Source organism: Colletotrichum fructicola (assembly GCF_000319635.2).
Source record: "Colletotrichum fructicola Nara gc5 chromosome Unknown KSG_Nara_v1_contig06, whole genome shotgun sequence".
NCBI classification, from domain to species: domain Eukaryota; kingdom Fungi; phylum Ascomycota; class Sordariomycetes; order Glomerellales; family Glomerellaceae; genus Colletotrichum; species Colletotrichum fructicola.
In genome coordinates, this window is record NW_027094056.1 from 1,371,044 (window position 1) to 1,383,253 (window position 12,210).

Sequence of the window (12,210 nt, forward strand, 5' to 3'; positions counted from 1 at the left end):
AGGTGGGACAATCCCATATTGATGTCTTCTGGAAGCGAGAACATGTCGCTCCAAAGCCAAGGCACCGTCCCTAGAATCCCTGAATGCTAAGATCAATCTGTGTCGTGTCTCGGCCCTCAGCCAAGACAATCGTTCGAGACTGAACCCGACCGCCATAACTTCATCGTCGCTGCGGTGAAGTGGCATTTCATGAATGACGGGAAGGTTGACGTCTCACGCGGACGGGGAACGGCTGGCTCGTGCAAGGCTGGGTAGCCAGTTGTGTGCCATTGCGCGACAAGAATCGAGCTGGGAGAGACGACAAACGGATGGAGGTTTCGGTGGGAGGGCAGAGTCCAACCAGTCGGTGGCACTGGGTTTCCGATGCGTGTAGCCGACTCGATAACGTCCAGACCTCGTCTTCCGTTGGGCAATCAGTCTGAGATTGCGTGGTCTGGGAAAAAGAAATATGGCCGCTAGCCGTTTCGACGAGTGAAACGATCTTCATTTGGTTATTGCCTGGCCCCATTGTATTAGTCACCGGGTGCTGAGAAGATGCTTTTGTAGTGTTTGCTTTCCGTTTGGTTGACTCGTATGTTGGTCGGTGATTGTGTTTGTGAGCAGTTTCGAGTTGAGCACAGTGCTCAGATACCTCAGTCGGGGACAAATTGAGAGTCGTATTTGCAGATGGACACTCGAGCTCGAGGACCAGCGCAGTTGCCGATTGAAAAGATTCGTGAGCGGGATTGAAGCTTCGGGTCTAGGAAAGAAGACGATGCATGTCTCTCGATGACCGCCTTGGGAAGCAGACCTTCCTCTTCGAGGTTGGGCCCTTCCCCATCTCGCTTGCTAGGCGTGTCTCTCATCGGGAAGGCAAGCAAAAGACAGCCAGTCCGGCAGGGCAGGGCAGGGCAGGTGCGTCTGCCAGGAAAGAGGGCAACGGGCCATCGCGGCTACCCGCATGGTGCAGGCCAAGGTGGGAAGGTTTAACAGACACCAGAACTGCAAGAGCTTCAGGTTGTCCCAAGAAGAAGGAAGCACGGCTTCCCGCACGGCATCTTTGTGGAGACAAGAGACACCATCGCCGTTGGCTGCTTCCTGATCTTCCACGTTGAATGCATGGTATCCGTACCTCGGGCTCTCCTTCTCTCCCTTGGCACCGTGTTGCTGCTTGCTGACCTGATTGCTTCCTTGCTTCCTTGCTTGATTGCTTGCGTCGAATGGCCACCGCTCTTTCGTATTTCATCTCCCCCAGTCCCGACACTCTGGTTCTCTCCATTTCGAATAGCCGCGCTCTTGACCATCGTCGACCTTGCTCCTCGACCGGGCATCATCGCTTTCACGAATGATCTGAAGCGCCCCGAAGCCACAAGCTTGACTCGATCTCTCCGTCGAATGTAACAACAGACTCTCGTCAACAAGCCCCGCCATGTCTTTCTTCCAAGGAGACTCCCGTCCTGGCGAGCAGCCCGCGCCTCCTCCGCGAGCCCTGACTCCTGTCGAGGTTGGAGTCATCATCGGCACCATCACCGTCTTCTTCGCCGCCATCGGCTCTCTCTTCTATTACCGCAACCGAAAGGCCAAGAAGCGTCGTTCCAACAGCGCACAACCACCATACAGGAATGACCACCCCGACACAGGCCAGACCAAGAGCGACGGCGGATCGTCTCGAGAGGCAGAACTCGCGGACCTCGAGATACCGCCTCCCACGAGGAAAAAGAGAGCATGGAATGACTTTGGCTCGGGGAGGGAGTATGAGGGTGACCGTAAGTCGACCTCGAACCAGGCTGTGCCACATACTGACGATGACGCAGTTGAGAGGGGAGATGCATACGAGATGCGTGGCAAGGCCTAGAACTTCGTCATTGCAAGAAGTGCAGAAAGTGCAGAACCAAAAGCCCGCATCGAATGTGGACGCGGAATGTGAAGGGACAGCCGGTGCTGGCTTGAACATGATGTTGCGGAGAGTCTTAACTTGGGCCTGGTTTGGGGGAGCATTTGCGATTCGTCTCTGGTATCAGCACCTCTTGCACATAGCTGGCGTTAACTTGTTGCACCATATTTCCTGCTCACTGGGGTGAAATAATACTGAATATCCTCAAATGCATTCGAGAAATCCGGCAGTGAAGGAGATGTACCTGCCCCAGCGGAATGATTCGCATGGAACCTGGTGAAAAGCTAATTGTGCTCGTATTGGAATATAGGAGGACACTTAGTCCCGGGAAGGTTTATTGTCGTCATTCCCTAAGCCCACACTGCATCACGAGAGAAACCAAAGTAAATAGACATTCTGAACCGCTTCGTGATCTTACCTAAACGCCGCGGATGCCACCCAACCCATTCGTCCCATGATCTACCAGGAAAGAAAAAGAGGAAATAACGTTGTCCTTCGTAATGCTGCTATTGCTGGCCAGGCTTGGGCATGTAGCGACTCCTGAACGCTTGGCTGATGCTGAACCTGCTTCCTATGGCGCCGTCTTGCATCTTACTCGCGAGGGCCTCCTCCAAAGCGGACTGCGTCACTGATGCGTCTGCACACACCGTCAGCTACAAAACCCAAAGAAATTCATCGCGCGTGCGGGGAGAAAACATACCGTCCAAGTCGCTGAAACTGCTGCCCATACTAGGCGTGCCGTCGCTCCCGTCGCGGGAGTAGCCCTTGCCCTTCGAGCTGGGGCTCTTCCCAGACAATTCAGCGGCGCGGCGCGGGGACAGAGGGCCACCGCCACCTCCAGCAGCTGGGCGACGATGATCACTGGTCGCGGAGCTGCGCGAGATGAGCGCCGGCGAGCTGGTCGACGAGTCCGACGTCTCGGAGTGGTGGATCCTCTCCTTGCCCTTCGGGGTCCGCCGGGCGTTCCGGGGGTCGCCGCGCAGCGTGGAGCCCATGTCCTGCGCGGAGGAGGCGTTGGAGGCGGACTGCGGCTTGTATTGCAGGAATGCGGGCTCGGCGTCGTCGTCGTCCTCGTCTTCGAGGTTGACGCCGCCGTCGCGCTGTTGCTGGAAGCGGGGCGGGCGGCGGATGATGCGCGACTGCGCGGGGCTGGACTCGTCGTCCGAGGAGGCCGGGGAGCTGGACTCGTCCGGGGGCGAGGCGGGCTCCGGGCTGCGGGGCGTGCTCTGGATCGGCAGGGAGGAGAGGCGGCGGCGCTGCTGCTGCTGGCCGTCGTTGGATGGCCGCGAGGTGGTGGACGGCTTGGTGGTGGCTCCCGGGCGGGCGGTCGATGTGCCTTCGCCGCCGAGGTTGCGGGTTATGGTGCCGGCTGAGCCGTTGCGGGAGAGGTTCGGGCGGAGGGAGGTGGTTATCGGGGTCGCGGGGGTGCTGGCATCGTTTCGGGGGAGGGGGGAGTCGCGGCGGATGGAGAGGGCTGATATCGTGCGCTGGTGGGAGTGCGGTTCGGCGCCGGGGATCGGGGAAGGTGCCGCGGAGCCTTTGACGGCGGCTGTTGCCTTGCGGACTTGGGCGCGGAGTTGGGCGGTGTGTCGTTCGGTCAGGTAGGCCACTTGCTGGAGGAGGAAGTCGACGGTCACGTCGAAATGGGCAGCTCTGGGAGACGGGTGAGCTTTGATGGGGGAAGTCCACGTTCGGAGGGAGACTTACAGTTCGTTCCCTGGATGAAGAAACTCGAGTCAGCAATGTCAATAGAAGGGAGCTATCGAGACTTACAGTCAATTTCCGTCTTGGCTGCGCCGGAGAGGATGTTCCATAGCACATCGTCCTTTGTGGAATCCCAGGTGACCTGCAAAGGTGCGATCGCATCAGCATCTCAGCCCCGCGAGGAAGAGCCATCGGGGGACGACGTCGACGGGGGAAACCTACCGGAGGGGGATCCGTGAACTCGCCCCGGAGGATGGGCAGCCGAACGAAGACTGTGTAATTAGGGTCAGTCATGCCGTACGTGTGTTCGTCATGCTTGCTGGCGTAGCTCGGGATGGTGACAGCCTTGGGGAGCTTTGAAGGAGCGCGACCGCAGGAACGAGGATGACGGAAGTGGTTTAACTCGTCGTTCCTTATCGGAGCTGCGGCAGCGATAACGGGTGCCGGATGGCACGGCCGCTGACGGCTGGCACCGGTGTGCATGGGGGGCTGGTGCTTGGGCCATTGTTCGGGAGCCCGTTGGCTGCGGTTTCGTCCTCACTCTCTCAACCTCTTGCTGACCAAGGATGAACCTTCTTCAGAGTCACGCCATGCGATGGTGAGTTGTCAGGAAGGTAGCAAAGAATACCCAATGCCGTCAAAAGCCCGCATCTTCTCGAACGCTCTCTCCATGGCATCACCCTGAGTCGCCCGACCCCGCCCAGGAAGCCCCAAACCTTCACAACCGCTGCGTCTCATCATCTACACTGCACCTTCGTGAGGTTATGGGCCAATGTCATTAGACGAGAAGGCGAGGCTTTCCGAGACTGGGTCGCACCCTGTAGACCACGTTTGCCCGTGTGTCTTGAGGCTGAGACGCATGAAGGCCTTTTGATTCAGCCAACATGTTGGTTGGATCGACTTATTTGTGATAGAATGAACTAGTTGTTGGTAGAGAAAACGTGCGTTGGGAACGCAAGTAATGTAGGAGCAATTGGGTTTAAGTTATACTTCAGACTCAGTTTATTCAACTGCGCTGATTAACCGTACAGCAAATGGGCGCTAGACCAACAGAATGACCGTCGAACACAGGCAGAAGGTCTGTCTTGCCAATCAAGAAGGCGTCTTCTACTGCTGCGGTGATCACAACAACCTAACCTTGCAAAGCCGATAAAGAACCCAAGAACCTTTCAAGACTTGAGTTGTAAGTTTCGCTCGACGGCTAGACCCACCATAGCAAGTTGAAAGTCTCCAAACTTCCTTGCCAGCCCTGTCTGACTCCCGCCAGTCGTCGCCGACCATTGAAGACCATCTCAGTGCTCGTGATCCACATGAACCAATCCGATATGGTGTAGTGGCCAACATGATGCCCTCTCACCTTGTGAGAGGTTAGGCATAGCCCCGAGTTCGATTCTCGGTTTCGGAACATTTTTGACTCATGTTGAAAAAGGACATGTTCATTTTTGATATCTTTTGTCATCCATCCTATTTGGACGCTGCTTTCCGACATCGAATGCAACCGTTTTGTGAAAATGCCTGAAGAACCCCATTCTTGATCGCGTACAAACATGAAAAGAAATGCCATTGACCTTAGCCGCACCAACGTCCCCCGCCAGTACCCAAATACATCACCAAGAATCTCAACAAGAATCCACACGCAATGACCTAGATCAAATCTCAAGGGCCTTTCGGAGAGCCGCTTCGTTGCGAGGGGTAAATGAGACAGTGTAAGGCTTGGGCGCGAGCACCAAGTTCCTCTTGTCGTCGACTCCGGTGAGAGGGCTCGAGTCGATGACCTCGGTCGTGGAGATCTTGAAGCTGGCCAGCATGCGCATGAAGGTCAGGTACAGCTCGCGGTTGGCAAGCAGTGTGCCCGCACACATGCGGTAGCCCATGCCGTAGGTGAACATCGGGGCCTCGGGGTTCTCCAGCCAGCGCTCGGGGCGGAAAACCTCGGGGTCGTCCCAGACCTCGGTATCTATAATTGTGTCAGGTACTGGAGTTGAAGTGAGCGAGACGGGGAGGGGCTTACCCATGTTGCAAGCCCAGGAGTTGAGGAACACAACGGTGCCCTTAGGGATGACTTTGCCCTCGAAGACAAAGTCCTTGTTCGTTGCGCGGGGAAGAGAAAGGCGGAGGACGGTGAAATATCTGTGAGGGGTCAGACTCAGAAATTCATCTCAGCTCAGGGGAAAGCAGGACTCACCTCAAACTCTCACGGACCAGAGCTCTGATGTAGGGAATACTCTGGTCGTCGTTGGCGTCGCAAAGCGGGTTGTTCACGTCGTAAACCTCCTTAATCGCGTCAAAGGCCTTCTGCTGGATCTCGGGGTGCTGCGCCAGGAAGCCAATCGCCCACGTCGTGACCGTCGAGAACGTCTCAAACCCAGCAGACAGCATGGTCAAGCTAATGGACACCAGCTCGACGTCGTTCAGCTTCGCCTCCTCGTCGAGCATGACGTTGGCCTGGATGCAGGGCTCGTAGGTGCCGTTGGCGACCTTCTCCTTGAGGTCGTTGTTGAGCTTGGAGAGGTAGATGTCGCGGCGGCCGCGCATGCCGAGCGCGGCGCGGGTGCCCGCCGAGAAGGGGTTCCAGCGCATGAGGGGGATGTAGTCCTGGAGGTTGTCGGTGACGCTGCGGAAGCGGCTGATGTTGACCTCGACGTCGATGATTTCCTTGAACAGGGGGTCCTCGTGGCTGGGGAAGCGGAAGCCCCAGTTGAGGGTGACGGCCAGGGACAGGCTGAGGCGCTGGACCAGGGGCATGGGGTTCACGGGCAGCTTGCCCGCCTTGCCGTAGTTGAGGGCGTCCTTGAGGAACTCCTTGGTCTCGAGGTCCAGGTGGGGGATGTACGTCTTGATGGCGGGCAGGTTGAGGGCTGAAGCGGCGCCCTTTCTGCGGCGCTTGAGGGACTCGTTGTATGGTGAAGTGCCGATGGTCGTGCCGGCGGTGTTGGCCACGATCTTTCACAGTGTAAGCATGGGGGCGCGCTTGATTGTGGGTATGAGATGAAATACCTTGTGGAAAGTGTAGAGCTCTGGGCGTGACGCAATTGCTTGTGAGTTGTGACCGAGAATCACCTTCGCCGCAGCGGCGCTGTTGATGACCAAAACGGGAATGTTGCCAAGCTGCACTTGGAACACCGAACCAAACTCCTTCGCCCACTCCCTGTACTTCTCCGCAGCGTCATGTCTGACCTGCCACAGGTTCCCAATGAGGGGAAAGCCTTTTGGTCCGTCAAAGTTGGATAACCGCGCCTTGGAGCGGATGAACTCGTTCGCAATAACATATACCAAAAACACCAAGCTCAGGCCTTTTGCCATGAACTCGATGGGTCTGTCTGTCGCCTCTCGGGCGAGGATCTGAAGTAGGTCCGCGATGGCCATGGTCGTAGCACTTGCGGTGATGACGAGTGGTCGACGAGGTGGTGCTGAGATGAGATCGTCTTAAGGAGGTTGGATGTTCAGAAGAATGCCAACTAATAACCACCGGCCGCCCCGGGGAAATTTATAATAGACAATGTTTCATTGGGCGGAAGGTTCATTCACTCCCACCGGTTCAGGGAAATCTCGAAGTTTGTGTGACATCCCTCCTGGACCGTAGCGTGGTGAGCGTGCGGCGGAATTTGGCGGGTTCAAATTCCGCCTTCCGCGATGCTCAACTTCCGCCAAGCATGAGGCTTGGTACGGCAATCTACGGAAGATGGTCTCTGATTCCACCCAAAATGTTGGTATGTTAAAATGATACCTTTCATATATTGAATTAAGGAATGATGAATGCTTTGCTTACTTAGTTGCTGGACGACTGCGGCAACTGCAGCTGTTGTAGTGAGCCGAACACTAGGTATTACCAGTAATGCCATTTCATGTCACCAGTGAAGCTTGAATCGTTGAAATTGCTAATGTTTCACGGCACATAATTTCTATTATACAGACCATGATGCAAACTTCCACGGGTTCAAAAGATGGCATGAAGTAGAACACTCTCATGATCTCATTGGGTCTCATAACATATCTACAAACAGATGAGAAACGTCCAGCATTGACGAGTCCAGAGCATTCTCTGGTAGACTGTCATCAGGATTTCCCTCTGCGGACTCAAGCGCATCGCCGCAAATGCCAAGTAATGGATATGAGCTCGTAAAGTCTGGCGCACTATCCATCGCGTTGAAGAAATCGCTCAGCTCCTGTGCCATCTGCACATCACTAATGGGCTCTCTTGCCCCAGTGTGCCAGACCTCAGGCTCTCCAGTTCTCGAATCCTCCTCACCGAGGTGCGTTATGTTATGCGGCGAGATGTCTACGCCGCTCGAAGAAGGCGGGGGAGTCGCGACTGCGCTACGTAGCGCACGCGTCTCCCTGTCGTCATTGGTTTGGGGAGGATTCAAGCCCAGTTTCCTCCATGCAAGTCGAAGATCGCTGACCATCTTCCAAAGTCTGCTCGATACATAGGACTTGGCGCTGAGACCGCGGATCAGATCGAGCGCGATGTGGAACTCGTCGCGGACTGCGGCGCCGTACTCTGAAGGCGCAAGTGCTACAACTAAGAAGATGACACCGAGCGCAGACACCAAGAAGTGATTGAAGCACATTTGTTGCGTCTGGTAGATGTCCGTGGATTTGTTCAACGAGTTCAGTTTCTGAATGGTGTCCTTGGCGAATCTGATGAGCGATTGGACTTTGGACTTATTGATCTTGAGGCTCGAAGGAGAGTGTAAGATTGGCTGCAAGAGGAGAATCTTCATCTGGTTCGCTCGCAGATGTAACAAAAGCTGGAGCCGTTGAGGGCCTCTTGTTGACCCTGTCCAGTCATTTGATTCCCATTCTGGGCTGAGTTTCAGACTCTCTGGGAGCTCCTCATACCACTGGCCAATCAGGTACAGCAGATAGGATATCTCGTCATCCCTAACTGCCCCTGTAGTCCGGGCAGAGTTGTATGACGTGGACCAGACTTTGTTGCCGATCTGGCTGTAGGCCACCATGGCTTTGAGGTATGGAACGTCATCGTCCTGCGACAGTCAGCTTTCATCTCTTCATGTATCAGTCTATTGGGAACTTACCGGCTCTGGTAGGTTTCTATCGACATCGCAATGATGCATGACGAATGGTAGGCCGGCACCGAAGCCCCATCGACGGTCTAGCGTGTAGACACACCAGAAGAGTCTCAGCGCTACCTTGCGCGCCTCTACCTCCTTGAAGATCCTGTTGACTGTGCCTGCTTGGTGAAGGCCGATCTCTAAACACCAGCGAGCGGAAACGCCGACTAGCCTCCAGGCCTGAAGGTCATCTCCAGTGAGAAAGCTGTAAATAGCCTATAAACGCGTTAGCATAAGTATGAGATTCTGCATATGATGCTTGACTGACCAGTAATACGAAAAGCATCGTGTTCTTGACGCTCGCTGGTTCCCACAACTTGTCGTGTGATGACTTCCTCACTCCAGTAAAAAGGGCTTTTCCAAGCTGGCTGGATCCTCCTGCTTCAACGATTGATCCCGCTGAAATGACCATCTTGAGTAAATCCAGATCTAACGGATCAATGACGGTGGGACCCGGCATAGCAGTAAACGCGAAGCCGTTCTGCGAACCACTGGCCATGGCCCTGTAAAGAACGCGCACATTCTCGATGATTCGAGTGATGTCAAGGAAGGGGTATTGGATGCCTATCTCGACCTCGTAGAGATTGCAGAGCCTGATGGCTTCTTTCTCATCAATCAGCCATAGAGGGTCGACGGACCCGACACCGAATTCCAGGGGTGTGTGGATGGAAGGAGAAGGCGGTCGGGTTCGATCTGCAGATGATGAGGCACCCTGCTTATCACCATCAGTCATGGCGATGCCCTGCGCACGAAGATGTGTCCGGGCCAGACTGATGTTGAACGTGTAGCTTGCTGACGGCTGGCAGTTGTCCTGGGTTTCAGGGGGCTCCGTCGTGGGCAAGGCTTGATCTGGTCTTGCTGGATTGCTGCCTGGGTCTGTGTAGTCCGGTGAGATCAAGCGAGCACGAGAGGCATTGAGAGTCTCATCGAACTGGGGCGACGAGTGTGCCTGTGAGCTTGAGCGTCGGTGGGGAGACTGTTGACGGAGCAGTTCAAGATCGCCCTGCAATGAAGCAACTTGCTCCTTCAAAGACCGAATGGCTTGGGTATCACCATCGCTGCAATCTTCGAGTTAGACTGAAATCATCCGAGCAGACCGGATGGGGCTGAACTCACGTCCCACTCGCTGGGGTTTCCCTCTGCTTCTTGGAAGCGGGATAAGCACCTTTGGTGTTCAATTAGCGTTCATCAAAGCATATCTTGAAGAGTATAAGAATATGGTCTTACAGGTCAATGATTGACGTGCACAGCGTAGACAGGGACTTCTCCCATTACACTTGCTCTTTCTCTTTCTACATTCAAAGCTGCAGCATCACCGTAACAGTCAGCCACAATATGCCAGAAGGGCCACTGTAATGTGGTACCACTGTCAAGGGGGGTCTTACCATGCTTTGGAGATGTACTTCCCCCTGGTCGCACGCGGCTTGGCTGCAGTGGCATTTCCATTTGCGGTGGCTGGAGACCCGGAACCCGGTGCTGCTTCGGAAGTTGGCGGGTCCATGGCGGAAAGATGAAATGAGGAAAAAAAGTTCGTAATCCCTTTTGCTTTTTTCTTTCTCCACGTCCTGCAGGCGTTCTTTCTAGGGGTTGTTGTCCGACAAATGTTGGGTGGCACAGATGGGAGGAAGAATGAGCGGAATTGGTGAAACCCCGCGGTTTTGAATGTTGGGCAATGGCATCCTCCGCCGCACACCCCGCATAGAGCACCCCGCAAGATCCACTGTTATCCTCTCCGGGGTAGAGTTTTCAGGCCGGACAGGGAGGCTAAGGCACTCTGACGTATTGTCCGGCTCAGTGATAGCCGGGTGCTACGTTGGTTACAGCGCTCAGCGATGAGAACTGGCACCTCTAAGACAGGTCTTTGCTGGGGGAAACAGTACACTGCTTGTGCAATTCAGGTAGGAGGTAGATGCTGCAATTGAGGTCTGTGAGATGTCTCGCCAACTGAGAGGCATTGAACACAATCTTACAGCACCTTCAACTTGTGATTACACATTCTCCAATCACGATCTCGTGAACTAGCATTATTAGTTCGGATGTCAGCACCGTTCATCCCTGGCAGTTGATCTCGTGAGCCTGCATCACTGGCTCTGAGGCGGGAGGGGTTTGCGGGGCGCGGAAAGACGGAAATTAGGATGTCCGGCACTTAGAGCGGAATCTCACAGCAAATTCCGCGCCAGCACAGTGTCTGTTCGCCACTTAACCGCACTTTACACGGTATCGCAGGAGCTGCCTTCTGGAGAGACCATGGCCGGGCTCAAAGAGAGATTCGGGCACTTGCAACAACAGTACCGCGCTTAAGTATGAAATAGACGGCTTCAATGGCTTTCAGTTACGAGAGCGGCTTAACCAGATTGACGAGGGTTCATACGGTGTCTCTCCACGAACAATCACAGGGATGCGTTGCTGAATGCGCATCGGGAAAAGCTTGGAGTCGAGTCTCTTCAAGCGTGAAAGAAGAGTCTGCGGAATATAACGTATGAGCTTGGGGACTGTAATGCTTTGATGAACTTCTGGCGCATCCGGTGGGTCAAACAAAACAAAAGAGAGATGGGTCGTACTTGTGGTACTGATTATTAAGGGCTACTTCTACCGGCCTTCCAACTGAATGGAGCACAGGATGAACTTCCTTTCGATGACTAATTTGACACTGTATCCAATATTCCAAGTGAGATATGTATAAGACCAGAGAATCCTCAAACATGGGATAGCCAGTCGTGCGCACGCTTTCTCTTGTATCCTACGCGTTCCATCGGCGGCTCGAAATAACCCAGCACTCCCAACTCGTTATCAAGATGCGAAGCACAGCAGCATTCACGGTAATATTCGCAGCCCTGGCATTCATTCAAGGTGTGCCCGCGCCACCAGCAATAGCATGGATAGGCGCTGCCGCAACGTTCGGGGTTCTTGCCGGCTCGTCTACCGCGATTATCGCCGTCGGCATCAAGGACGACGAAAAGAGGAAGAAGAAGGAAGAAGATGAGAAAAATAAGGGCAAAGACAGACGTCACCAGTACACCGTTACCTATGCGCATAGAATGGTGCGGGAAATTGCAGCCGAGATTAAAACCCGTCGAGCTCAGTCACTAGAGGAACCCGGCCTGGCTCCTCCTGGAGTGCCTCAGTACAACTGGGATGATTGCTTCAACCAAGCCCGCCAGGCAAACATATCGATCAGAGGTCCTGTTGGTGACCATGGAATCCGAGCTACAGGAGTGCCCCCTGTGTGCATGAATTTGGCCACCATGCTCGGAGGCGCTGTCAACGGCACTGGTATGCCCATTCCCTGTGGGTCGGACTGCATGGACTGGGTGAAGTTGACGCCGGAATACTACGAAGGAGTGAGGAAGATGCTACACGGCCAGACTCTAGACTTCAAGAAGACCTACTGAAAAAGCTAGACTGTACCGTGGGCGATTGGGCTGTTGCGAGCGGAACCGCCAAAAGGACATTGAGCGACAGCTGAATTTGGTCACGTTGGGTTGTGTGGCCTTCTCAGAGAACCACACAGACTTTTAATTCTATTTGAAAATATCGACACCTATGGGAAACAAACCG

At 54.6% G+C, this 12,210-nt stretch overlaps 5 protein-coding genes across 5 annotated transcripts; 2 read left to right on the forward strand and 3 right to left on the reverse strand.

Moving 5' to 3' along the window:
* Window positions 1–1,408: 1,408 nt before the first annotated feature.
* Window positions 1,409–1,834, forward strand: CGGC5_v010667 (uncharacterized protein; the record flags this gene model as incomplete). The annotated part of the gene is made up of 2 exons (XM_032022708.1): window positions 1,409–1,745; window positions 1,794–1,834. The coding sequence occupies 2 exons, from the start codon at window positions 1,409–1,411 to the stop codon at window positions 1,832–1,834; spliced, it is 378 nt and encodes a 125-aa protein (XP_031880401.1).
* Window positions 1,835–2,379: 545 nt separating this feature from the next.
* Window positions 2,380–4,060, reverse strand: ATG29 (Autophagy-related protein 29; the record flags this gene model as incomplete). The annotated part of the gene is made up of 5 exons (XM_032022707.1): window positions 2,380–2,510; window positions 2,574–3,526; window positions 3,581–3,590; window positions 3,647–3,719; window positions 3,800–4,060. The coding sequence occupies 5 exons, from the start codon at window positions 4,058–4,060 to the stop codon at window positions 2,380–2,382; spliced, it is 1,428 nt and encodes a 475-aa protein (XP_031880402.1).
* Window positions 4,061–5,226: 1,166 nt separating this feature from the next.
* On the reverse strand, window positions 5,227–6,943 carry phacB-1 (3-hydroxyphenylacetate 6-hydroxylase; the record flags this gene model as incomplete). Its single annotated transcript, XM_032022706.1, has 4 exons — window positions 5,227–5,534; window positions 5,589–5,707; window positions 5,763–6,520; window positions 6,575–6,943. The coding sequence occupies 4 exons, from the start codon at window positions 6,941–6,943 to the stop codon at window positions 5,227–5,229; spliced, it is 1,554 nt and encodes a 517-aa protein (XP_031880403.1).
* Window positions 6,944–7,560: 617 nt separating this feature from the next.
* CGGC5_v010670 (putative transcriptional regulatory protein) lies at window positions 7,561–10,153 on the reverse strand (the record flags this gene model as incomplete). The annotated part of the gene is made up of 6 exons (XM_032022705.1): window positions 7,561–8,565; window positions 8,617–8,868; window positions 8,921–9,710; window positions 9,769–9,817; window positions 9,880–9,956; window positions 10,038–10,153. 6 exons carry the CDS (start codon window positions 10,151–10,153, stop codon window positions 7,561–7,563), a joined length of 2,289 nt encoding a protein of 762 aa, XP_031880334.1.
* Window positions 10,154–11,447: 1,294 nt separating this feature from the next.
* CGGC5_v010671 (uncharacterized protein) lies at window positions 11,448–12,044 on the forward strand (the record flags this gene model as incomplete). The annotated part of the gene is made up of 1 exon (XM_032022704.1): window positions 11,448–12,044. The coding sequence occupies one exon, from the start codon at window positions 11,448–11,450 to the stop codon at window positions 12,042–12,044; it is 597 nt and encodes a 198-aa protein (XP_031880397.1).
* Between the last annotated feature and the right edge of the window lie 166 nt (window positions 12,045–12,210).